Source organism: Caenorhabditis briggsae, assembly GCF_000004555.2.
Source record: "Caenorhabditis briggsae complete genome, chrII, whole genome shotgun sequence".
Lineage (NCBI taxonomy): Eukaryota > Metazoa > Nematoda > Chromadorea > Rhabditida > Rhabditidae > Caenorhabditis > Caenorhabditis briggsae.
Window position 1 is genome coordinate 1,592,358 of NC_013486.2, and position 26,077 is coordinate 1,618,434.

General features: G+C 39.3%; 6 protein-coding genes and 1 non-coding gene across 7 annotated transcripts; 3 read left to right on the plus strand and 4 right to left on the minus strand.

Annotated features, from left to right (window-relative positions):
* Positions 1-271: 271 nt before the first annotated feature.
* On the plus strand, positions 272-772 carry CBG26155 (the record flags this gene model as incomplete). The annotated part of the gene is made up of 1 exon (XM_045241745.1): positions 272-772. One exon carries the CDS (start codon positions 272-274, stop codon positions 770-772), a length of 501 nt encoding a protein of 166 aa, XP_045100097.1.
* Positions 773-1,479: 707 nt separating this feature from the next.
* CBG26156 lies at positions 1,480-2,658 on the plus strand (the record flags this gene model as incomplete). The annotated part of the gene is made up of 1 exon (XM_045241746.1): positions 1,480-2,658. The coding sequence occupies one exon, from the start codon at positions 1,480-1,482 to the stop codon at positions 2,656-2,658; it is 1,179 nt and encodes a 392-aa protein (XP_045100098.1).
* Positions 2,659-4,218: 1,560 nt separating this feature from the next.
* On the minus strand, positions 4,219-4,943 carry CBG26157 (the record flags this gene model as incomplete). Its single annotated transcript, XM_045241747.1, has 2 exons — positions 4,219-4,479; positions 4,929-4,943. 2 exons carry the CDS (start codon positions 4,941-4,943, stop codon positions 4,219-4,221), a joined length of 276 nt encoding a protein of 91 aa, XP_045100099.1.
* Positions 4,944-6,872: 1,929 nt separating this feature from the next.
* Positions 6,873-14,697, minus strand: CBG18408 (the record flags this gene model as incomplete). The annotated part of the gene is given in 11 exon segments (XM_045241748.1): positions 6,873-7,272; positions 8,619-8,847; positions 8,859-8,999; positions 9,953-10,222; positions 10,269-10,641; position 10,905; positions 11,671-12,339; positions 13,424-13,550; positions 13,612-13,761; positions 13,822-13,949; positions 14,579-14,697. 11 exon segments carry the CDS (start codon positions 14,695-14,697, stop codon positions 6,873-6,875), a joined length of 2,607 nt encoding a protein of 868 aa, XP_045096476.1.
* CBG28537 lies at positions 13,260-13,341 on the minus strand. The gene has a single exon. It is a non-coding gene (tRNA).
* A 4,506-nt stretch (positions 14,698-19,203) lies between the features above and the next one.
* Positions 19,204-19,647, plus strand: CBG26158 (the record flags this gene model as incomplete). The annotated part of the gene is made up of 2 exons (XM_045241749.1): positions 19,204-19,250; positions 19,314-19,647. 2 exons carry the CDS (start codon positions 19,204-19,206, stop codon positions 19,645-19,647), a joined length of 381 nt encoding a protein of 126 aa, XP_045100100.1.
* A 1,531-nt stretch (positions 19,648-21,178) lies between these two features.
* CBG26159 lies at positions 21,179-25,350 on the minus strand (the record flags this gene model as incomplete). The annotated part of the gene is made up of 2 exons (XM_045241750.1): positions 21,179-21,748; positions 21,919-25,350. 2 exons carry the CDS (start codon positions 25,348-25,350, stop codon positions 21,179-21,181), a joined length of 4,002 nt encoding a protein of 1,333 aa, XP_045100101.1.
* Between the last annotated feature and the right edge of the window lie 727 nt (positions 25,351-26,077).

A 26,077-nucleotide genomic window follows, 5' to 3' on the forward strand; every position in this document is an offset into this window, starting at 1 on the left:
TGAGTTGGAACGTCTACAGCATCCAAGTGTTATCTCTCCAGTGGATCATTCGGAATGGGCAGCGCCGATAGTTCTTGTCAAAAATAATAATGAATCGATTCGGATGCGCTCATATTTCTCTACCGTCCTCAACGATTCAATCCAACAGCATCATCATCCCTTGCCAACTGCAGACGACATATTCGCTACTTTAAACGGTGGGAAGTATTTTTCTCAAATAGATTTGGCCGAAACCTATTTACAGATTGAAATCGACGAACAAGCCAAACAGATGCTCTGTATCAATACACGTCGAGGCTTGTTCAACTACAATCGACAGCCATTCGGGGTCAAATCTGCTCCAGGATGTTTTCAACAAGTCATGGATGCAATGATCACTGGACTGGACGGACCCGCGGCCTACCTTGATGACATCATCATAACCGGGTCGACAATCGAACAGCACAATTCACGACTGAAATCAGTGTTCAAGCGAATCTACAACTATGGATTCCGCGTCAAACTGGAAAAATGCACATTCCTAATGCCGAGAATCACATTCCTCGGATTCTGCATCGACAAAGATGGCAGACGACCGGATCCCGAAAAGGTGACTGCGATTCAGCAGATGCCTGAACCGAAAAACGACAGTCAAGTCCGCTCATTTCTAGGACTCATACAGTTCTACGGCACCTTCATTAAGGAATTATTCAAATTCCGTCCACCACTGGATGCATTAACTAAGAAAGATGCTGAATTCAAATGGACTTCTGAATCGCCGATCATCGTGTGACAACATAAGACAAATGCTCCAATCGGATCTTCTTCTCACACACTACGATCCGAAACTGCCAATAATAGTCGCTGCCGACGCTTGTCAATATGGGATCGGAGCAGTGATCTCTCATCGTTTTCCAAATGGGTCATGAAAAAGCCATATACCACATCAATAAGGCTCTCACTGCACCACAGCGCAACTACAGTCAAATCGAAAAAGAAGCATTTGGACTCATCACGGCCGTCACGAAGTTCCACAAGTTTATTCATGGTCGACATTTCACACTGAAAACGGACCACAAGCCGCTCCTTTCGATCTACGGAGAGAAAAAAGGTATTCCTATTTACAGTGCAAATAGACTCCAACGTTGGGCCACAATCTTGCTCAATTACGACTTCACCATCGAGTACGTCAATACTCACGACTTTGGACAAGCTGATGCCCTCTCAAGACTCATTTCCGAACAAATCCAACAGAAGGAATGTGAAGATCGAGTCATTGCCCAAGTCGAAATGGACGTGATTACAAATCTAGTCAACACGTGTGAACAATTGCCGGTGACAGCTGAAATGGTCAAAGACTATTCCAAAAAGGATACACTTTTGGCAGAAGTGTACGAGTACACAACCTCAGGTTCGTGGCCAAATAATATTGATAAAAGCTCACAAATCGTTTTTTTTCACAACCGACGAGATCAACTATCCATCGTATCTGACTGTCTGATGTTCAACGATCGAATCGTCATCCCAGTATCACTCAGAGCCCGTGTGCTCAAAATGCTCCATCGTGCTCACACTGGAATGGTGAGAATGAAACAGTTGGCTCGAACTCTTGTTTACTGGCCGTCAATCGACAAAGACATTGAGAACATCGTCAGAAGCTGTGATCAGTGTGCGGCAGTGTCGAAGAATCCCATCAAGAACACTTTATGCTCTTGGCCTATTTCCACAAAGCCATGGCAACGTGTACACGTGGATTACGCCGGACCTGTCGAAGGAACCTATTATCTAGTAGTTGTTGATTCCTTCTCAAAATGGCCAGAAATTGTTCCAACCACATCCATTACATCAGCGGCAACCATCAACATTTTGCGAAAGATGTTTGCACAGTTCGGAGATCCGGAGACACTGGTGACCGATAATGGAACACAATTCACATCTGCTCAATTCCACGACTTCTGCAAAGACCGAGGAATCCAACACACTCGGTCCCCGCCATTCCATCCACAATCAAATGGACAGGCAGAACGTTTTGTGGATACCCTTAAAAGGGCATTAGGCAAGTTAAAGGGGGAGGGAAATACAGATGCTTCCTTGTATCTTTTCCTTCAGAGCTATCGCTCTTCGCCTTGTACCGCCAGTCCAAATGGCTCATCACCCGCTGAGAACTTCATTGGCCAGAAGATCCGTACATTCCTGGATCAACTTCTCCCAACCGACCAACTTCCCCACTCGCACGACACAGAGATGGAGAAGCAGTTCAACAACCAGCATGGTGCACATTGTCGCAACTTCAACGTGGGAGATAAGGTTTATGTTAAAGACTACCGTAGCATAAATACTACCACTTGGATTCCAGGAACTATTCAACGTCGGATTGGGCGTACAATGTACCGCGTCACTGTGGAAAACAACAACTTCTGGATTAGACACACCAATCAACTGCGCCGTCGTGACACTCCAACTTCGTTCGATGTTCCACTCGACACTATGGACACAATGGACGCTATCGAGTGGACACCGTTGTCAACAACCTTGCCCGACCGTTCACCACCGACTCCAACGCCAATATTTCCTGGAAGTCCCACAGCACCATCTCCAAAACCCATCCGGAAATCTACACGTACCGTCAAACCACCACCAAAGTTCGTCATGAAGCCGAATAAGACATCGTATCATTAATCTAGGAATGCCCCAAACTTTAGTTTAAGAATTGTTAGTATTTCTAGGATCTCTTTTAGTCTAGTTCATTCTTTGTATGTTCATCATAGTTAAAAGGGGAGGTGTTGCAGACTATGCAAACCTTCATTAGTTTTATAAGTTTAATATCCGCCTTAGTTTGATCTACCCAAAGTAGGCGCGCGCAATAACCACTGTTTGTGCTAATTGTCATCACGCGCGTAACTATTTGTTCCCTTGGTCAGAACTTCTAGATAAAGGGGCTGATCATTCTGATACTCTCTCTCTCCTGCCCCAAAGTATTCTGTTGTCCCCTATTCACTGAATAAAGTCCTTATTCATCTACTACTCACATACTGTCTGGCTGGTGGTTCACACAATGCCGCCACCAGGAGACACAACATATATAAATTAAAATAAACATTTTGGTCTAAAAAACACATTTCTAGCTCATCTAGAAGCTGAGATACATGGTTTCAAAATTTTGACGGTGAGAGACGCAGACAACGAGACATTCTAACTGTCTGCGTCTTTCTGGCGGCAAAAGGCTGTATCTCGGGTTCTAGAAATGCTAGAAGGTTAATTATTTTACTGAAATTTCTGAAATTTTAATTATCAAATGGTACGCCTTTTTGAAAAAACTTCAAGAATATGAAAAAATCAAAAGATGTCCAAATTCTTAGAAAAATCTATTTTTCACAAAATGTGCTCATTTTTACACATTTCTGTCTAGTTTTCATCTTTCTAGCTCATCTAGAAGCCGAGATACAGCCATTTGAAGTTTAGGAGAGACGCAGACAGTTAGAGTCAGAGACGCATGCTGTCTCGCCGTCTGCGTCTCTCTAAAACTTCAAATGGCTATAACTTTGATGAAAATTGCGCTAGAAATTTCAAACTTTTTGTGAAATGTCCCTTTTTCGATTTCTAATATCTGAAAGTATAAAAATCTAAAATTTCATATTTTCGAATTCCAGAAAAAGAATCCATGCAACATTGATCAATGGAATATCAAATTTCAGTTCCTTTCATCTGGTTTTTTATGGGAATTGTGTTTTTTGTTTCTAGCGAATTTTGGGGATTATGCAAAATTCATTCAAATTTTGAAAAGAAAAAACATGTTGACATTTTCGCCGCCCTATATAATAGATCTGAAAATTTCCAGACAAATACTGGAAACTATGAAATTCCAATTTTTCTTGGTAAGACTTATTTTGTTTCAAAAATCAGAATTGTTCGAAAAAGTACTGTTTCAGATCCTTCTGATCCTTCTGGTGGCGTACTGTACGTCTCAAGGAATCTCATGTACATCGGCAATAGGATGTCCAAGTGCCAGATATGCCTGTGTAAATGGCCGATGCATTTGGTTGGCTCCAGGGAAATGATTTTTGGATATTTGCTTGATTTTTTTTTTTGAATAAAGAAGTTTCGTATTGGTGACCTTCTAGCTTTTTCGGAAGTAGTGGCCGTGTAGCTCTATGAGAGTCTAGATTTGAAAAATTCTCAGAATAAATCCAAAAGCTAATGCTCAATAATCTTCATTCAAAAATCCCAAAATGGACATGTTCAAAGACCAACACACTCTCCAAAAACGCAAATTTGGAATGTTCCACATTGGCTGTCCCTCGAACATCCTCTGAGCCCTTGGAATTTTCTCCGACCATCCACACATTGTCCCCAGAGGCATGCGAGATGAGGTGGACATTCTGGATCACAGTGTTGAGGATCATCGAGATGAGCAATTGGACGACGAACCACAAGGCACTGCCCTTCGACACATGAATGACCAGAGAATGGACAATCCGAGTCGATGAAGCAGTCGATGGACTCGAAGCAGTTGATGGGAGAGATGGTGAGGAGGAAGAGGAATCACTGAAAAATTAGAATCTTTGGGATTCCAGGTAGTGGAGGAGGGTGGTATAGGAAGACGCTAACTACAAAGGTTCCGGTGTCAAGGTTAATGAGCTAGCGGCCGAGCAGCCTGAGCTATTTATCCTGGACCATGAAAAATAAGCTACACGTTTCTTATGTGTGACCTAGTAAAAAAGTACTAAAAGGACCCCGAACTAAAAGAACTCTGCCTAAAAATTCGGGAAAAAAAAGACAAGGCCAAAATGGACCCGACATGATTGGGTATGTTCAAGGAGGATCCATGTCCAACAGAAAACAGTGGTCAAAAATGATGAGGAAGACAGAATACCATAGTCGAAAAGGACCCGATCTAGAGGAACCCCCCGTCAAAAAGGACTCCTAGAATCCTCAAAAAAAACACTCACCAATAGGAACTTCATTTCTCTTGACTTTATCCAAGAAGGGAATGGATAACCTGGGTAGCCAGCCCAGCTGCTTATACGTAACTTGTGTTAATTGAATTAAGACCACTTTTAGGGAAATGAGACATTTCAGAAAAAATCTACATACCACCCACTCTTGAGAAACTTTTTCAGGCATTTTTCAGGCGCACCCTCGTTTGAGGATGGGAACTCTCAAAAAAAAAATGCGCATTTTTTCTGAAATTTCCTATCTTTCTCAAGAGTGGGTGGTGTGTACCTTTTTCTGAAAATTCCCATATACCCCTACTTGGATGTGTTCATAATTCGATTAAAAAGAGTTATATATAAGCAGGAGGACCGGGAACCCAGGTCATCCATTCCCTTCTTGGATAGAGTCAAGAGAAATGAATGAAGTTCCTATTGGTAAGTGTTTTTGGCGCCGTTGACCTGCTGACTTTCTAGGTAAACGAAGAGTTTGAAATCCAAAAAAAGAGTCACAGATCTATGTTTTTTAAAGGTGGGGGGGGGGGGGGACAAGAGATTTTACGGGGGATTTTTGGGGCCAGAGTATGCATTCTACCGTGACGGTGTACAACGCTTAATGTCACTCTGCGCACATCTGTCGTCCTCGCCTTTATGTATGCAATCGAGGTGCCGCTCTCTCTTTGCCCGCGTGGCTCAGTCGGTAGCGGCGCCGCACCCCCAATCCTCGTCCTCACAAGTTCAACTCCTCGAGGGGCATATTTAGACGGAATATCGAGAACATTTTTTTTTCATGTCCCCCCACCTTTAAGGACTCTAGCCTTCAAATACCATTAGTCATGAAATGATTTTTAGACATTTAGCAAATGATACTGAATAGAAACCTAGCAGAATTTAAAGGTGGGGGGGGACATGAAAAAAATAATGTTCTCGAAATTCCGTTCAAAGATGCCCCTCGAGGAGTTGAACTTGTGAGGGCGATGATTGAGGGTGCGGCGCCGCTACCGACTGAGCCACGCGGGCAAAGAGAAAGCGCACGCCCGATTGCATACATAAAGGCGAGGACGACATCTGTACGCAGAGTGACATTAAACGTTGTACACCGTGACGGTAGAATGCATACTCTAGCTACAAAAAAACTACAAAAAATCTCCTGTCCCCCCACCTTTAAGGTTAGCTCTTTTCGACATGGTACTTCCAACCGGATCCTTTTAGGTCTGATCTTTTTTCAGGATTATTTTGAACTACTGGTGGGCAGGGATCCCTATGGAACAGACTTATTTATGTCGGTTCATTATAGCTCTGGGTAGTATGCTTGTCCGGGACCTTTTAGGCAAGGTCCTCTTAGTTTGGGTCCTTCCCTATCTTGTATTTTTGGCGAGGTCTTTTAAGAGGGATAATTTTCCACCGGTTCCTTTTTGGACGGGATGTTTTTAGTACTATGCTACTTTACATGGGTCAGTACTGTGGACCGCGTAGCTCGGCCGCTAATCTTAGAAGCTAGCCCTCTAGCCTTAAAACCGGAACCTCAATAGTGAACTTCTTCCAATACACCCAGCTTCCTCCTTCTTCTCACCATCTCCACCATCAACGGCTCCAACTACTGCTTCAGCCAATTGGAATGTCCATCTGGCTCTTCCTGTGTCGACTATCGGTGCATCTATACAATTGCTCACCGTCGATTCCCTGATGATCCTCAACACTGTGATCCAGAATGCTCAGAGGATGTTCGAGAGACAGTCAATATGGAACATTCTAAATTTGCGTTTTTGGAGAGTGTGTTGGTCTTTGAGCCGCCTGGATTTTGGTTTTTGAATGAAGATTTTTGAGCATTAACTTTTGGATTTTTACAATTCTAAAGTTTCAGAGAAAACAACTAATAAAAAAATACAAATTTATTATATGGTCTTATTATTGCACACTACATGATGACTAGAAACACTTGGAGCACAGTAATCAGAATTTTCACAAATATTTGAATTCCTGCGTCTTTTTATAAATCTTTGTGAATTTATGGGTCCTCCCCTTGAATTCTCGGACCATATACTGCATTAATCGTTTGTTCTTCAGTGTGAACCATCGCTTCGATCTCTCTGGATTTTTCAAATTCGAATTGCCGCCAGAATTATTGACAGGGAATTTGAAAAATTCATAGGTGGGAGTGAGCATCAGTGTTGGAGCACCCTCGGTGGACGATTTTTCGTCCAAAATCTCGCCTTCCTCGATCATTATGATTCCGGTATTGCTCACAGTGGTGAGAGCACCCTTGTCTGGCGATTCTTCGTTTTCTTTGTATTGTTGGATAGTTAGGAATCCGTTGTATTGATGGATATTGCTCGGATCATCTTGATTTGTCATTGTGGCTCTGGAATTTTTGGAATTTTGAGATTTTCAGAACAAAATAGAAATTAGAAGAATGCTTTTAGTGGGAGAATCATGTTTCTAGACCTTCTAGAAGCCGAGATACATTCATTTGAAGTTTAGAGCTAGAGACGCAGCGTGTCTCGTTGTCTGCATCTCTGCAAAATTTCAAATGGCTGTAGCTTGGGTTTCAGAAGAGCTAGATTATGGGGGTTCCTTCAGTAAATAACATCTAGAAATGTGGAAAATACGCTCTGAAGCTATTCGAAATAGATTTTGCTACAGAAATTTCAATTTAAAAAATTTTCTGAACTATCAAACAACTTTTTTTTTACATTATTTCAAATTAACCATCAAAAACCACAAAATTCACAAGAAAATCGGCATTTCTAGGCCTTCTAGAAGCCGAGATACATCTATTTCAGTTCTAGAAGAGACGCAGACAGTCAGAGTGTCTCCTTGTCTGCGTCTCTCACCGTCAAAGTTTGAATTTTTAGAATTTTTGAAATACAAAGGCATTACACCCCAAATTTGACGCATTTCTATCTAGTTTTCATTGTTCTAGCACTTTTCTGAGCAGAGATACAGCCATTTCAAGTTTAGGTGAGACGCAGACAGTTAGTGTGTCTCGTTGTCTGCGTCTCTTGTGTTCAAAACTTTAAACGGCTATATCTCGACTCGTAGAAGGCTTAGAAAGTTGAAACTAGAGCAAAATTGGAGGAAATTTTATTTTCTATATGAATTTTTAAATTTTCAAAAATTCTAAACTTTCATTATTATTTAAAAATTTGACATTTTCTTATTAGTTCCGATTTTTAATTTCATAAAAAAGTCAAACTTAAAAGAAGCATTTTGGCACAAAATTCACTTTTCTAGGCCTTCTAGAAGCAGAGATATAGTCATTTGAAGTTTAGGAGAGACGTAGACAGTCAGAGTGTCTCGTTGTCTACGTCTCTCACCTTCAAAGTTTGAAATGGCTGTATCTCGGCTCCTAGAAGACCTAGAAGGTTAGAATTTGGACAGAAAAGAGGGAATTTAATTTTCTATGTTAATTTCATAAATTTCAAAGAGTTCGATTTTTCGAATATGCGGAATTTTCGAATTTTATTTTCCAAAATAGTTGTTCTTCAATTCTGAAGAAGCTAAAATTAAAGAAAACCTTTTGGTCCAAAAACCACTTTTCTAGGCCATCTAGAAGCTGAGATACAGCTAATTGAAGCTTAGCGAGAGACGCAGACAACGAGACACTCTGCGTCTCTAGCTCTGAATTTCAAATATCTGTATCCCAGCTCCTAGATGTCCTAGAAACTTGGTTCTTTCTGGAAAATTCTTATTTTATTGCAAACTTACGTATAATTCAAATAAGGTGTCCCAAAGCTGAGCGATGGTGTCACCGAGAACGTAATTGTCTCATTGTACACCATTCCTTCCATATCGATAGGATAATCCGTTGTATGGTTATTCCATCCTTTAATTTGGGACTTCCATTCTCCTAATAAAAATGCAAATGGCATCAAAATCGGTTGTAGGGGGAGATAGGAAGTATCTGAAAAAAGGGGGCGGAGCTTAGTGGGCGTGGCTTAATATTACCTGTCGTATTATCAATCTTATTGCAAATCCCACAAGACGCTGCACAATTGATATCAAAGAAATCCGTAGCATTTTTCATTTGGTCACATTGTCCCTCGCGTTTCCATACTCGACAGGAGCCGTAAATGTCTTGGCACGGACCTGGAAGAGTTTTTTGAGAGTGGTGGCCTAGAAATCCAAAATTTGGAAAACTTGGTCATGATTATAATCAAAATTAAAAAAAAACAAATTCAAGACGATTGATGTTTTCAAAACTTAAAAACACCAATTTTAAAGCGAATTATGAGCATTTGAGTTCAGTGGCCTAGTTTTCAAAAATTCTAGGCCACCAGATGCAAAAGCTCATAACTCGCTTCAAAATTGATATTTTTAGGATTTGAAAAGTGTTATGAACTTGGCTTGGTTCACCAAACATTTTGTACGTAATGGCCAAAAAATCCAAAATTAGTTTTTCTAGGCCACCAGTAAGCCATGGCCTAGAAACCCAAATGTTGGAAAACTAGGCCATGAGTATATTCGAAAGATTTAGAAAAAAAATAAAAAGTGATTGGTGTTTTCCAAACTCAAAAACGTTAATTTTAAAGCGAGTTAGAAGCATTTGAGCCTAGTGGCCTAGTTTTGGGTTTTCTAGGCCACCAGATGCAAAAGCTCATAACTCGCTTAAAAATTGATATTTTTAGAATTTGGAAAGTGTAATAGACTTGGCTTGATCCACCAAAAATTTTGAATGTAATGTTGGCCTAGAACCCCAAAATTTGGTTTTCTAGGCCACCAATAAACCATAGGCTAGGAAAGAAAATTTAGAAAAGTTAGGCCATTAATATATTGAAAATGTTAGAAAAAACATGACAAGACGATTGGTGTTTTCAAAACTCAAAAACGTCAATTTTAAAGCGAGTTATAAGCATTTGAGTCTAATGGCCTAGTTTTGGAAAATTCTAGGCCACCAGATATAAATGCTCATAACTCGCTTCATAATTATTATTTTTAGAATTTGAAAAGTGTAATAGACTTGGCTTGATCCACCAAAAATTTTGAAAGTAATGGTGGCCTGGAAACCCGAAATTTGGTTTTCTAGGCCTCTATCCACTTACGTTCACAATTCCGACCCATCCATCCATCGGCACAATCACAACGGTAATCATTAAAAAGGTCCACACATTTGGCACCATTTCGACACTTGTTCCAGCCGCATTCATTGATTTCTGGAAATGAAAATTGTAGTTTGTAGTTTGTAGTTTGTAGTCTGTTACCCCTTTCACATCGTCTTCCAGTGGTTCCTGGCAAGCACTTGCATCCAATTTTTCCAAAAGTATTCAAATAGCATTTCCCGCCATTTTCACACTGATCCAATGGACATTGAACTGGAATTGAAAAAGTTAGGCCATGGGAATTTTCTAGGCCACCTACTTTCACACAGTTTCCCAACTGTTCCATTTTGACACTTGCATGAGTAGCCGACTGGTGATCTCTTATCATTAAAACATGTCGAATTATTCTCACACTCATTTTCTATACATTTATCGATTTCGGTACAATTTTGGCCTGTGTAGCCGGCACCACATTGACACCGAATTTTGCCTTTTTGAACGCTACAACGACCTCCGTTTTCGCACGGGTTGTCTTGGCATTTTTCTGAAATTTTTATAATGGAATTTTGCATTGGAACACATTTCCTAGATTTTTCGCTACATTTTGCAAAAAGAACCAAGTTTCTAGCACGTCTAGGAGTCGAGATACAGCCGTTTGAAGTTTGGAGAGACGCAGACGACACTCTAACTGTCTGCGTCTCTTCTAAACTTCAAATGGCTGTATCTCGTTTAAAGTTGAGCTAGAAAGTTCATTCTTTTTGTAAAATGTAGACAATTTAAGTTTTTGTAAATCTTGGCAAAAATTGCGGACTTCGGGATTTTCGGAAAATTCAATTTTTCAAATTCAAAAAAGTGTTTTTCAAAATTCTTTTTGAATAAACACTTTTCTAGCTTCATAAGGATGAGATCGGTTCAAAAATCACATCTGTAGGCGTCCTACAAGCGGAGATACAACTCTTCAAAGTTTGGGAGGCTAGAGATGCAGACAACGAGACACTCTAAGTGTCTGCGTCTCTCCCAAAATTCAAATGACTGTATCTCAGCTCAATATTTAGCTAGAAGCTCATTCTTTTCGTAAAATGGATGGAATTTTGTTTTTTATGTTTCAAACAACAAGAATAGTACTTTTTGGAAAGTTTTGAAATTTCGATTTTTTCAAAAATATTCACTTTTGTTTGAAATAATTTTTCCAGATTTTTAATGATCATTTTGGTTCAAAAATCACATTTCTAGGCCTCTTACAAACCGAGATACGAGCGTTTAAAGTTTTGAAGGCGAGAGACGCATACAACGAGACACTCTAACTGTCTGCGTCTCTCCAAAACTTCAAATCGTTTTATCTCGGCTTCCTGACGAGCTAGAAGGTCCGTTTTTTACAGAATTTTGCTAAATTTTTAGTTTTATCAAATTATGTAACTTTATGAGAAGGTTTTGAAAATATTTCAGAATCAATTTTTTTCCAAATCCATAGGAAACTCTATTTTTCAAAAACCCGGCTTGGTTTCACAGTATTCAGTCAAATTCTCATCATCCTAGCTCATCTAAAAGCCGAGATATAGCTATTTGAAGTTTTGAATGCGAAAGACGCCAGACGACGAGACACACTGCGTCTCTAGCCTCCAAATCTTCAAATGATCATATCTCGGCTCAAAATTAAGCTAGAAGCCTCAAACCTTTTTTAAAATGTTTAGTTTTTTTGAGTTCTATCAGAAAAATAAAACTCACCCTCCATCTCCAAATCATTGTTATCCACAAAATCGTGTTGTAGTCTTCTATGGTGTGCGTGCGCGTTCAAAAACTTCAAATCATCCTCCAGGAGTACGGTATCATTGAGCGGCGCGAACTTTTTGAACATTCGCCCCATCATAAAACTCGATTCCGTTGGTTTTTCTACTAGGAATTTTGAGGAGTGCTGGAAATTTGGATTATCGATTTTTTGTTTCAAAATTCGATCTACCGAAATTTCTGGGGTCTTCGTGACGTCGGTCTTCTCTGCAAGCATCATACTCGCAGCAGTGACCTGGATTTTATCAAACTTCACTGGTCCCGGATTTCCAGTAATTTCAAATGCCAATCCGTCGAAATCAAAAACGTCATCCGAATTTTCAGATGTCTCGGTTAGCGACGCAGGGACTACGGTAGTGCCTACTGTAGTACCCATTTTGCCTTTTAAAAACTCTTTTTGCTCTTCGAATAGTGGATGTTGAGATGGGGTGATTGGCTCCGATGTGACCACTTTTTCAGTGTTCTTTTGCTCCATTTCCTTCTCCAAATTGTAGACGAAAATGTTGGGATTTTGATGGGACCACTTTTGATATGGACCCTTCAAGAATGCATGTTTTGGACGCCATTTCTCCCAGTAGAGCACATTTTCGGTAGCTATCGTGGCTCTGGAAAAATGAAATTTGAAAATACGAAACATTTAACACATCTTGCAAAAAGTTTGACCTTTCTATCTTATCTAGCCGCTGAGATATAGCCGTTCAAAGTTTAGAAGAGACGCAGACAGTCAGAGTGTCTCGTTGTCTGCGTTTCTCACCTCCGAAACAAAAAATAACAATATCTTGGCTTCTAGAAGAGCTAGAAGGTTCGTTCTTTAACAGGAATTTTCGGAATATCTAGTTTCATCATATAATATGCATTTTTAAAAGGTTTTCGAAATTTTGAAAAAAATAAAAAAATTCAAATTCTTAGAAAACGCAATTTTTACAAAATTTGCTTGTTTTTACATAATTCTGTTCAATTTTCATTGTTCTAGCCCTTCTAACAGCTGAGATATAGCTGTTTAAAATTTTGGAGAGACGCAGACAGTTAGAGTGTCTCGTTGTCTGCGTCTCTCACCTTCAAAACTTCAGAAGAGCGTATCTCGGCTTCCAGAAGTCCTAGAAATGTGATTTTACCACCAAAATGATCCGCAGGATCCAAAAAAAAATTATATTTTTAAAAATAAGCTTTTTCAGAAGTAATCGAAAATAAGTTGAGTTTTCTGAAACTTTTTAAGTTTTCCAAACATATATTTTTTTTCAAAAATTCACAGAATTTCCTACATTTGAATAAAATAACCAATTTTCTAGCTCAAATATCAGCAGAGATAGAGCGATTCGAACTTTTTGGAGGCTAGAGACGCAGACGACGAGACACGCTGCGTCTCTAGCCTCTTAAACTTCAAATGGATGCTTCTCAGAGGTCCAAATCTGTTCGTTTTCAATCAGTTCTTGGAAAAAAAGACTGAAAATCTGGAAACTTGTTTTTTTCCACAAAAATAGTTCCCAACTCGTTATATTTTCGATCGGAAAACGAAAAAAGGAACTGAAGAGAGTGGGATTCGAACCCACGCCCCCGAAGGGACTGGTGCCTTAAACCAGCGCCTTGGACCGCTCGGCCATCTCTCCACATCGAATACTGGGTCAAGAGTGCGTACATAAAGTTGTCGGCGGGGCGAGAGGGCGCAGAGAGGAAAGAGAGACAACCTACACAAACTGAACATTTCCCACATCATGTTGAGCGTGCCATTTCGCTTCGGTCAGGAATTTTTTGTCATCTGAAGTATGGGTCAACGAGTCGTTGGTCACTAGACGTCCACATTGATGAAACATCAAGCCTGCAAGTTCGTTCTATTGATAATAGGGTCCGAATTTAAGAAATTAGGTCAAAAATCTTACCGTGAGTCTCAAACTGCTCATCCTCTATGAATTTTCCGCCTCTCAAAGTTCCAATTATTGCTCCGTTCGGTGTACAAAGTCTTGGCTGGAGCAATAGCCCTCGGAAATGCACATAGGCTTCGAGTTTGACTGAAAAAAACGAGAGGTGGCCTAGGAAAAGCTAGACCATGACCTAGAAAAAACTAAGCCAGAAAAAGCTAGTACCCGTACCTGTATAAACCTTTCCAACTTCATAACTCTCTACACGCTTTCCGGACGAATCAAAAACGGACAGGTCGAATGGAGGATCGGTGGTTTGAGGACGTCCGTGCAGATGACGTGGCAGCCGCATAGAATCTCTGAATTTTGAAAAATTATGTTGAAAAATAAAATTGTTGTAAAATTTGGCACATTTTGATAGAAAAATCTTTAAAATTGGCTGAAAACTGAATGAGTTATGAAGGTTTGAAGTGGTAAGTGGGGAAAATTGACAATAGAGCGCAATTGCAACATTTAAGTTTACAAACACTTTGTTGAAGAAAAGCTCAAATTAAAGATTGTTCAATTTCCCACATTTTCGTATATTTTTCATAAAAATCAGATAAAAATTGACGGAGTTATAGTCGTTTAAAGTTCAAGCTGGTGAGATTGTCAATGGGGCGCGTTTGCAACTGAAGAAATTTGGAAAAACATATTGAGTAACATATGAAATTGAAGCGTATAAAATGTCCAGCATTTTAGTCAAAATTTCGTAAAAATTGGATGAAACTAGCAAAGTCATAGCAATTTCAACTATTTTCTCTCTAGATTCTCATTAGAGCGCATTTGCGACAAATGAAGTTATGAAAGCTGAACTGAAATATATTTTAAATTGAAGCTTGTAAAATTTCCAGCTTTTTGGTCAAATTTTCATGAAAGTCGGATCAAAACTAGTTAAGTTATAGCGATTTGAACTTTTTTATCAATAGAGCGCATTTGCAACACTCACCGACTGTAACAATGGAATCCAGACGTCTCGTAGAGCCCTTTGAAGATGTTTTTTGCATCAATATCACTGCTTTTGACTGATAGAATTATTTCAATTAGAAAAAATATTAGAGTTTTCATTTTGTGATCTGAAAATTTGTTTTTTGGGCTGTAAGATTACTGTAGCTACAAATAACGGAAACTGGTACTATAGGAAGTAGTGATATGTAGCAAACCAAATAGGCGTGATAAAATGGATCAGAAGATGGAATGAAGAAAAATTCTAGAAGACAAAAAAAGGAAAGTTTTCTGTTGGTCAGGATGGTGGAACATGATAAAGCAGCTGATTTAGATTTGCCGGGTTCATAACTTTTTTGAAAATCAATATTTTGAAAAGTTTTAAATTGTGTTGGATAGAACTTTTCAAGGGCTACAAGATAGTATAAATTACATAACTGTCGAATTATTAGAAAGAAAGCTATGGACAAAAAACCAAGGTATGGGTCGGTATAAGATTCTATATGAGTTTTTTGAAACTTTGAAATTTTTGAAAAAAAATTACAGTAATTTCAATTAATTTGGATATCCAAAAAAATTCAGAAATTCAGAAATTCAGAAATTCAAAAATTCAGAAATTCAGAAATTTGGAATATACAGAAATTCAGTAATTCAGAAATTCAGAAATTCAGAAATTCAGAAATTCAGAAATTCAGAAATTCAGAAATTCAGAAATTCAGAAGTTCAGAAATTCAGAAATAAAGAAATTCAGAAATTCAGAAATTCAGAAATTCAGAAGTTCAGAAGTTCAGAGATTCAGAAATTCAGAAATTCAGAAATTCAGAAATTCAGAAATTCAGAAATTAAGAAATTCAGAAATTCAGAAATTCAGAAATTCAGAAATTCAGAAATTCAGAAATTCAGAAATTCAGAAGTTCAGAAATTCAAAAATTCAGAAATTCAGAAATTCAGAAATTCAGAAATTCAGGACTTCAGAAACTCAGAAATTCAGAAATTCAGAAAAATAAAAAAATGTGAAAATCCCAAATTTCGATAATTTGATAATTTTAGCAAATTCTGAAATTCTGAAGTCTGAAAAACTTGAAAATTCGGCAAATCCGAAAATTTCGAAAATTTCGAAAATTTTGAAAATTTCAAATTTCCAAAAAGACCTCAATTTTAAAAATCAAGATGAAAAACCAAAATAATCTTCAAAATTGACTGCAAAATCTATTTTCCTATACAAAACCGTTGTTCTCTTCCATATAAAAGCCATCATCGTTATCCAAAAAGCAGGAAAAGAAGCCAGGTCGTTCGCCCTTATCCCCTTATTCTTCTTCTTTTTCGGCAGAAATTGTCCTTCTCCTTTTTTCCGACATGATGAACACATTAAGACCAGTTTCCTAGTGTCTCCTCGCCGTTAGAAACCGCCGTATCCTCCCCCATCTTTTTTTTTGAAAATGATTATTTCGTTTCGAGACCGAGAACGACGCAATTAAGCCAAAACCGCGTAGCTTCTCTCTCTCTCTCTCTCTCTCTCTCTCTCTCTCTCTCTCTCTCTCTCTCTCTCTCTCTCTCTCTCTCTCTCTCTCTCTCTCTCTCTCTTCCGCGAGATAGATATTGAGAAAGCTATTAAGGAAGAGAGAGAGTGAGAGAGAGAAAGAAAGTAACAGCTACCGAGAAAGCTACTGAGAGAGGTATTGAGAAAGAGAGAGAGAGAAACTGATTGCGAGGTGATAAGGAAGGGTTCTCTCGGAAGGAGGACCTGTTCGAGAATATCGGATTAGCTAGATTTTTTGGGTTGTCTCTTATCTATTAGCCATTAAGATGAATGAGTGATTGGGGAAAAATATAGAAGCTAAAAATTTGGGATATACAGAAATTCAGAAATTCAAAAATTCAGAAATTCAGAAATTTGGAATATACAGAAATTCAGTAATTCAGAAATTCAAAAATTCAGAAATTCAGAAAAATAAAAAAATGTGAAAATCCCAAATTTCGATAATTTGATAATTTTAGCAAATTCTGAAATTCCGAAGTCGGAAAAAATTGAAAATTCGGCAAATCCGAAAATTTCGAAAAATTCTGAGTAGTCCAAACGTGTTCAAAAATCCTAAAAATTTCGAAAATTTCGAAAATTTTTTTGAAATTCAAAAATTCAGAAATTCAGAAATTCAGAAATTCAGAAATTCAGAAACTCCGAAATCTAGAAATTCGGTAAATTCTGAAAGATAGAAATTTAAAACACCTGGAAAGCTCAAAAATCCGAAGTTCCCATTAAAATTGAAAAATTTTAAAAATTCAGAAATTCTCGAAAAACTAGAAAAAGGACTAGAAAAATTTAATAATTCTAGAAAATACCGGAAAAATCAAGCATTTCCAGCAAAAAATCACTTTTCTAGCATTCCTAGAACCCGATATACAGTCATTTGAAGTTTGAGAGGAGAGAGACGCAAACAGCTAGACAATGTAAGTGTCTGCGTCTGTTCTAAACTTTGACTAGCTGTATCTCGGCTCCCAGAAGAGCTAGAAAAGGGAATTTTGGAGTAAATTGATTCAGAAACTCTCTATTTCTGAATTCGCTTCAAACTATCCGAATTTCGAGGATTTCGGATATTGTAATTTATGAAAATCTACATTTTCTTTTTTTCAAAATATTTTCGAAGTTTCGAGGATCGGTTTAATCTAAAAACCTCGTTTCTGGCGCTTTTAGAACCCGAGATACAGAGATTTGAAGTTTCCGAGGTTAGAGACGCAGTGTGTCTCGTCGTCTGGCGTCTCTAGCCTCCTCCACTTCAAACAGCTATATCTCGGCTCCTAGAACAGTTAGAAAAATGGTTTTTGAAGCTAAATGATAAGAATGATGAAGAAGATTCGAGAAATCAGAAAATTACAAAAGGAGAAAAGGAAATGAAATTGCAACGATGAATCCCAAAAAAGCGGTTCCTTTTTCTCGGGAACTTTTTTTTCGAAAAAAAAACAAATCGGGGAATCTGTCACAGAAGCGATACATCCGATTTCTTGATTTTTGATGATGGCGACATGATATGATAACGATAAGGAAGAAAGATGGATTAGGTGATAAGACAAGTGGAACATGACTAATTGTTTCATTTTTCCAGGAATTCTTGAATTTCTGAATTTCTGAATTTCTGAATTTCTGAATTTCTGAATTTCTGAATTTCTGAATTTCTGAATTTCTGAATTTCTGAATTTCTGAATTTCTGAATTTCTGAATTTCTGAATTTCTGAATTTCTGAATTTCTGAATTTCTGAATTTCTGAATTTCTGAATTTCTGAATTTCTGAATTTCTGAATTTTTGAATTTCTGAATTTTTGAATTTCTGAATTTCTGAATTTCTGAATTTCTGAATTTCTGAATTTCTGAATTTCTGAATTTCTGAATTTCTGAATTTCTGAATTTCTGAATTTCTGAATTTCTGAATTTCTGAATTTCTGAATTTCTGAATTTCTGAATTTCTGAATTTCTGAAGTTCTGAATTTCTGAAGTTCTGAATTTCTGAAGTTCTGAATTTCGGAATTTCGACGCACACAGTTAAAGAGACGCAGACAGTTAGAGTGTCTCGTCGTCGGCGTCTCTCGCAACCAGAACTTAAAATGGCTTTATCTCCGCTTGTAGATGACCTAGAAAGCTGGTATTTCCGACAAAATCGATGAAATTTTTTCTAGATTACGGTCATCTCAAATTTGCCAAAAAATATATAATTCTAGATGGCAATGACTGGTCATAAAGAATCGAGAATGTTTTCTCCTTCACGGGCAATTATAACATACATATGTATAGGTGTGAGAAGAAATTATTTATTACGTAAAGCGAGAAAAAAGAAGACGTTCGTTGGAATAAGAAAAGAAGAAGACGTAAACAACCGTTGCCAATTTTCGGAGATGGAACGGAGAAAAGAAACAAGCGAGGTGTTCTAGAGAACTGGTTGGTGTTGATTACTGTATCCGTCACAAGAAAAATGAGAATTAGATAGATAGAAGTGGAAAACAGAGAATTTAAATTTTTGGTTCTATGGCCAAGAAACCAAAAATGGGAATTTCAAGACCACTCAGAAATTCGATTACAGAAATTTGAAATTTGAAATCAAAAATCAGAAAATGGTCTGAGAACTATAAAGTTCGTTTTTTTACAGAAAAGTTTGAAGTTTTGAATTTCATTGAATGGTATGTCTTTTTAAAAAATATTGGAAAACATGAATAATCAAAAAATGTCCAAATTTTTAGAAAAAAGCTATTTTTCACAAAATCTGCTTATTTTTACACATTTCTGTCTAATTTTTATCTTTCTAGCTCATCTAGAAGCCGAGATACAGTCATTTGAAATTTCGTAGAGACGCAGACAACAAGACACGCTGCGTCTGAGTGGGCACAAAAGAGGCGCAGACCGTTAGAGTGCCTCGCTGTCTGCGTCTCTCACATCCTAAACTTCAAATGACTGTACCTCGGGTTCTAGAAGGCCTAGAAATGTGATTTTTTAACAAAATCAATGCATTTCAGATGTATTTTTGGATGTAAAGGTTCAAATTCTGAAAAATAGAAAAATAGCAATGCGTTCATCACATTTTAGATTTGTTTTCCAAATTTTCTGAAAAGTCGCCAAAAACTAAACATATCTCAAAAAGTTCCATGTCTCTGCTCATCTGGGAGCCGAGATACAGCGCTTCAAATTTTTAGTTAGCGTCTTCCTATACTACCCTCCTCCACTACCTGGAATCCCAAAGATTCTAATTTTTCAGTGATTCCTCTTCCTCCTCACCATCTCTCCCATCAACTGCTTCGAGTCCATCGACTGCTTCATCGACTCGGATTGTCCATTCTCTGGTCATTCATGTGTCGAAGGGCAGTGCCTTGTGGTTCGTCGTCCAATTGCTCATCTCGATGATCCTCAACACTGTGATCCAGAATGTCCACCTCATCTCGCATGCCTCTGGGGACAATGTGTGGATGGTCGGAGAAAATTCCAAGGGCTCAGAGGATGTTCGAGGGACAGCCAATGTGGAACATTCCAAATTTGCGTTTTTGGAGAGTGTGTTGGTCTTTGAACATGTCCATTTTGGGATTTTTGAATGAAGATTATTGAGCATTAGCTTTTGGATTTATTCTGAGAATTTTTCAAATCTAGACTCTCATAGAGCTACACGGCCACTACTTCCGAAAAAGCTAGAAGGTCACCAATACGAAACTTCTTTATTCAAAAAAAAAAATCAAGCAAATATCCAAAAATCATTTCCCTGGAGCCAACCAAATGCATCGGCCATTTACACAGGCATATCTGGCACTTGGACATCCTATTGCCGATGTACATGAGATTCCTTGAGACGTACAGTACGCCACCAGAAGGATCAGAAGGATCTGAAACAGTACTTTTTCGAACAATTCTGATTTTTGAAACAAAATAAGTCTTACCAAGAAAAATTGGAATTTCATAGTTTCCAGTATTTGTCTGGAAATTTTCAGATCTATTATATAGGGCGGCGAAAATGTCAAATGTTTTTTCTTTTCAAAATTTGAATGAATTTTGCATAATCCCCAAAATTCGCTAGAAACAAAAAACACAATTCCCATAAAAAACCAGATGAAAGGAACTGAAATTTGATATTCCATTGATCAATGTTGCATGGATTCTTTTTCTGGAATTCGAAAATATGAAATTTTAGATTTTTATACTTTCAGATATTAGAAATCGAAAAAGGGACATTTCACAAAAAGTTTGAAATTTCTAGCGCAATTTTCATCAAAGTTATAGCCATTTGAAGTTTTAGAGAGACGCAGACGGCGAGACAGCATGCGTCTCTGACTCTAACTGTCTGCGTCTCTCCTAAACTTCAAATGGCTGTATCTCGGCTTCTAGATGAGCTAGAAAGATGAAAACTAGACAGAAATGTGTAAAAATGAGCACATTTTGTGAAAAATAGATTTTTCTAAGAATTTGGACATCTTTTGATTTTTTCATATTCTTGAAGTTTTTTCAAAAAGGCGTACCATTTGATAATTAAAATTTCAGAAATTTCAGTAAAATAATTAACCTTCTAGCATTTCTAGAACCCGAGATACAGCCTTTTGCCGCCAGAAAGACGCAGACAGTTAGAATGTCTCGTTGTCTGCGTCTCTCACCGTCAAAATTTTGAAACCATGTATCTCAGCTTCTAGATGAGCTAGAAATGTGTTTTTTAGACCAAAATGTTTATTTTAATTTATATATGTTGTGTCTCCTGGTGGCGGCATTGTGTGAACCACCAGCCAGACAGTATGTGAGTAGTAGATGAATAAGGACTTTATTCAGTGAATAGGGGACAACAGAATACTTTGGGGCAGGAGAGAGAGAGTATCAGAATGATCAGCCCCTTTATCTAGAAGTTCTGACCAAGGGAACAAATAGTTACGCGCGTGATGACAATTAGCACAAACAGTGGTTATTGCGCGCGCCTACTTTGGGTAGATCAAACTAAGGCGGATATTAAACTTATAAAACTAATGAAGGTTTGCATAGTCTGCAACACCTCCCCTTTTAACTATGATGAACATACAAAGAATGAACTAGACTAAAAGAGATCCTAGAAATACTAACAATTCTTAAACTAAAGTTTGGGGCATTCCTAGATTAATGATACGATGTCTTATTCGGCTTCATGACGAACTTTGGTGGTGGTTTGACGGTACGTGTAGATTTCCGGATGGGTTTTGGAGATGGTGCTGTGGGACTTCCAGGAAATATTGGCGTTGGAGTCGGTGGTGAACGGTCGGGCAAGGTTGTTGACAACGGTGTCCACTCGATAGCGTCCATTGTGTCCATAGTGTCGAGTGGAACATCGAACGAAGTTGGAGTGTCACGACGGCGCAGTTGATTGGTGTGTCTAATCCAGAAGTTGTTGTTTTCCACAGTGACGCGGTACATTGTACGCCCAATCCGACGTTGAATAGTTCCTGGAATCCAAGTGGTAGTATTTATGCTACGGTAGTCTTTAACATAAACCTTATCTCCCACGTTGAAGTTGCGACAATGTGCACCATGCTGGTTGTTGAACTGCTTCTCCATCTCTGTGTCGTGCGAGTGGGGAAGTTGGTCGGTTGGGAGAAGTTGATCCAGGAATGTACGGATCTTCTGGCCAATGAAGTTCTCAGCGGGTGATGAGCCATTTGGACTGGCGGTACAAGGCGAAGAGCGATAGCTCTGAAGGAAAAGATACAAGGAAGCATCTGTATTTCCCTCCCCCTTTAACTTGCCTAATGCCCTTTTAAGGTATCCACAAAACGTTCTGCCTGTCCATTTGATTGTGGATGGAATGGCGGGGACCGAGTGTGTTGGATTCCTCGGTCTTTGCAGAAGTCGTGGAATTGAGCAGATGTGAATTGTGTTCCATTATCGGTCACCAGTGTCTCCGGATCTCCGAACTGTGCAAACATCTTTCGCAAAATGTTGATGGTTGCCGCTGATGTAATGGATGTGGTTGGAACAATTTCTGGCCATTTTGAGAAGGAATCAACAACTACTAGATAATAGGTTCCTTCGACAGGTCCGGCGTAATCCACGTGTACACGTTGCCATGGCTTTGTGGAAATAGGCCAAGAGCATAAAGTGTTCTTGATGGGATTCTTCGACACTGCCGCACACTGATCACAGCTTCTGACGATGTTCTCAATGTCTTTGTCGATTGACGGCCAGTAAACAAGAGTTCGAGCCAACTGTTTCATTCTCACCATTCCAGTGTGAGCACGATGGAGCATTTTGAGCACACGGGCTCTGAGTGATACTGGGATGACGATTCGATCGTTGAACATCAGACAGTCAGATACGATGGATAGTTGATCTCGTCGGTTGTGAAAAAAAACGATTTGTGAGCTTTTATCAATATTATTTGGCCACGAACCTGAGGTTGTGTACTCGTACACTTCTGCCAAAAGTGTATCCTTTTTGGAATAGTCTTTGACCATTTCAGCTGTCACCGGCAATTGTTCACACGTGTTGACTAGATTTGTAATCACGTCCATTTCGACTTGGGCAATGACTCGATCTTCACATTCCTTCTGTTGGATTTGTTCGGAAATGAGTCTTGAGAGGGCATCAGCTTGTCCAAAGTCGTGAGTATTGACGTACTCGATGGTGAAGTCGTAATTGAGCAAGATTGTGGCCCAACGTTGGAGTCTATTTGCACTGTAAATAGGAATACCTTTTTTCTCTCCGTAGATCGAAAGGAGCGGCTTGTGGTCCGTTTTCAGTGTGAAATGTCGACCATGAATAAACTTGTGGAACTTCGTGACGGCCGTGATGAGTCCAAATGCTTCTTTTTCGATTTGACTGTAGTTGCGCTGTGGTGCAGTGAGAGCCTTACTGATGTGGTATATGGCTTTTTCAGACCCATTTGGAAAACGATGAGAGATCACTGCTCCGATCCCATATTGACAAGCGTCGGCAGCGACTATTATTGGCAGTTTCGGATCGTAGTGTGTGAGAAGAAGATCCGATTGGAGCATTTGTTTAATGTTGTCAAACGATGATTGGCATTCAGAAGTCCATTTGAATTCAGCATCCTTCTTAGTTAATGCATCCAGTGGTGGACGGAATTTGAATAATTCCTTAATGAAGGTGCCGTAGAACTGTATGAGTCCTAGAAATGAGCGGACTTGACTGTCGTTTTTCGGTTCAGGCATCTGCTGAATCGCAGTCACCTTTTCGGGATCCGGTCGTCTGCCATCTTTGTCGATGCAGAATCCGAGGAATGTGATTCTCGGCATTAGGAATGTGCATTTTTCCAGTTTGACGCGGAATCCATAGTCGTCGATTCGCTTGAACACTGATTTCAGTCGTGAATTGTGCTCTTCGATTGTCGACCCGGTTATGATGATGTCATCAAGGTAGGCCGCGGCTCCGTCCAGTCCAGTGATCATTGCATCCATGACTTGTTGAAAACATCCTGGAGCAGATTTGACCCCGAATGGCTGTCGATTGTAGCTGAACAAGCCTCGATGTGTATTGATACAGAGCATCTGTTTGGCTTGTTCGTCGATTTCAATCTGTAAATAGGCTTCGGCCAAATCTATTTGAGAAAAATACTTCCCACCGTTTAAAGTAGCGAATATGTCGTCTGCAGTTGGCAAGGGATGCTGATGCTGTTGGATTGAATCGTTGAGCCCGGTAGAGAAATCTGAGCACATCCGAATCGATTCATTCTTCTTTTTGACAAGAACTATCGGCGCTGCCCATTCCGAATGATCCACTGGAGAGATAACACCTGACTGCTGTAGACGTTCCAACTCCTCTGATACTGTGGTCAATGCTGCGAATGGGACTGGTCGTGCTTTACGGAACACTGGTTGTGCCCCTGGTTTCAGCAGAATAGAAGCTTTAGTTTTGGTACATTTACCGAGCCCTGGTTGGAAGACATTGTTGAATTCCTTTTCCAAATTTGACTTCAGTTGTTCGCGGGTGTTGTCCAGGTAGTCGCATGCTGATCCAACATCGGAACTTACTGCGCAGATTTGTTGATTTAGGGTTTTCCAGAGCGTAGGATCCTTGGAGATCCAGTCGGTTCCGAGGAGTGTACCCGTTTCGGCGACATGTGCTTGTCCCGAAGCAACGTTTCCGTTTATGACGAAATTGCATTGGAAAGATCCTCTGACCTTTATCGGTTGATGATTTGCTGATTTGACTTGGATTGTGGGTGCTTGTAGTTGAGGGCGACCCAGTCGATTCCAATCTTTTGTACTGATCAAAGTGACGTCGGCTCCCGTATCCATCTGCATCTGGATTTTTGTTCCATTGATTGTGACGATACGGTAGATACGAGATGGTTCGAAAGTGGATGCGCTTCTAACCATCACCGACTTGATCCTGTTGTTTTTGCCTTTTTGATCTGTTTCTCGCTTTTTGGTTCTGCAAAATTTTGCGATATGACCATCTTTTTTACATAGATGACATGTGACCTGCTTTTGGCACTCCTTTGCCCAGTGATTACCGCCGCATTTGTAGCATGGTGACGGTGGAGCCTTCTGCGGTTTATCCCTCTTGGTTTCCTTTGTGCTTATGGCGTTGATCTCTGATGCCTTTGGTTCCAGTTTGCATACGCTTTTGGAGTCAGTTCGCACATCCAGAAGCCGTTTGATATTCTGCTCCAATTCTAACAGTGTACATTCTGGTTTTGCTTCCATAACTTGGAGAGCCTTTGTTCGGATGTCGGAGTAAATGTTATCTCGTAATCCATTTATCCAGACCATACAGCATACTTGATCATCAGTCATCTTCTTGAATTCGGAGGATGTGAATTTTCTGAGGACCTGTCCAGTATACTCCTCAATTGCTCCTCCAAAATATTCCGTGCGGAGGAAATCTTGGCGTTTCCGGAAAATCGATGATGTCGATTTGAATGTCTCTCGAAGTTTGCTGATGAGCTCCGCAAAGTTGAGCTCGTTCGGGAGTTTCGGTAGGATACGATTTGTGAAGTGAGAGTACTCTTTCGAGCTAAGTTTGGACAGAATTACCCTTGATTTCTCACCTTCTTCTAGAGATTCACCATCCTTAGTCAGGACATCCTCATATCGAGCGTACCACGTGTCGAAGGTTTGGTCGTCGTCTGGATCATAGGTGAAGATTGGAATCCGTTTTGATATCGATTCCACTAGAAGATTGTGTCCACTGGTGGGTGTAGTTGTCAACGGAGCGTTTGCCGGTGCTTGAGCGAGTTTTGCGAAGACGTTGACTAGCAAACCGATTTGTTTCGTGAGATCCGCCAATTCCGTAGCCTGATCGCCAGTTGTTGTGTCTCCTGGTGGCGGCATTGTGTGAACCACCAGCCAGACAGTATGTGAGTAGTAGATGAATAAGGACTTTATTCAGTGAATAGGGGACAACAGAATACTTTGGGGCAGGAGAGAGAGAGTATCAGAATGATCAGCCCCTTTATCTAGGAGTTCTGACCAAGGGAACAAATAGTTACGCGCGTGATGACAATTAGCACAAACAGTGGTTATTGCGCGCGCCTACTTTGGGTAGATCAAACTAAGGCGGATATTAAACTTATAAAACTAATGAAGGTTTGCATAGTCTGCAACAATATATTTTCTAAATCTAAAAACTGAACGTACCTGGAAACTCGTTTTTGAATTTTTCACATTTTTGAAAAATCTTTTTCCACAAATTAATGAAATTTATAGAGAAAATTTAATTTCCCTCATTTCTGTCCGAATTCCAACCTTCTAGGTCTTCTAGGACCCGAGAAACAGCCATTTTAAACTTTTAAAGTGAGAGACGCAGACGACGAGACACTCTAGCTTTTGGTGTCGCCAGAGAGAAGACGCAGACGGTTAGAGTGTCTCGTTGTCTGCGTCTCTTCAAAACTTCAAATGACCGTATCTCGGCTTACAGAAGGGCTAGAAGACCCTTTTTTTTCACAGAAATTGTTGAAATATTAAGCTTTATGTAATGGTATAATTTTTTTTTGAGAATTTTGGGGAATATGACAAAAATAGAAAAATCGAAAATTTTCAAATTTTCAGAAAACATTAT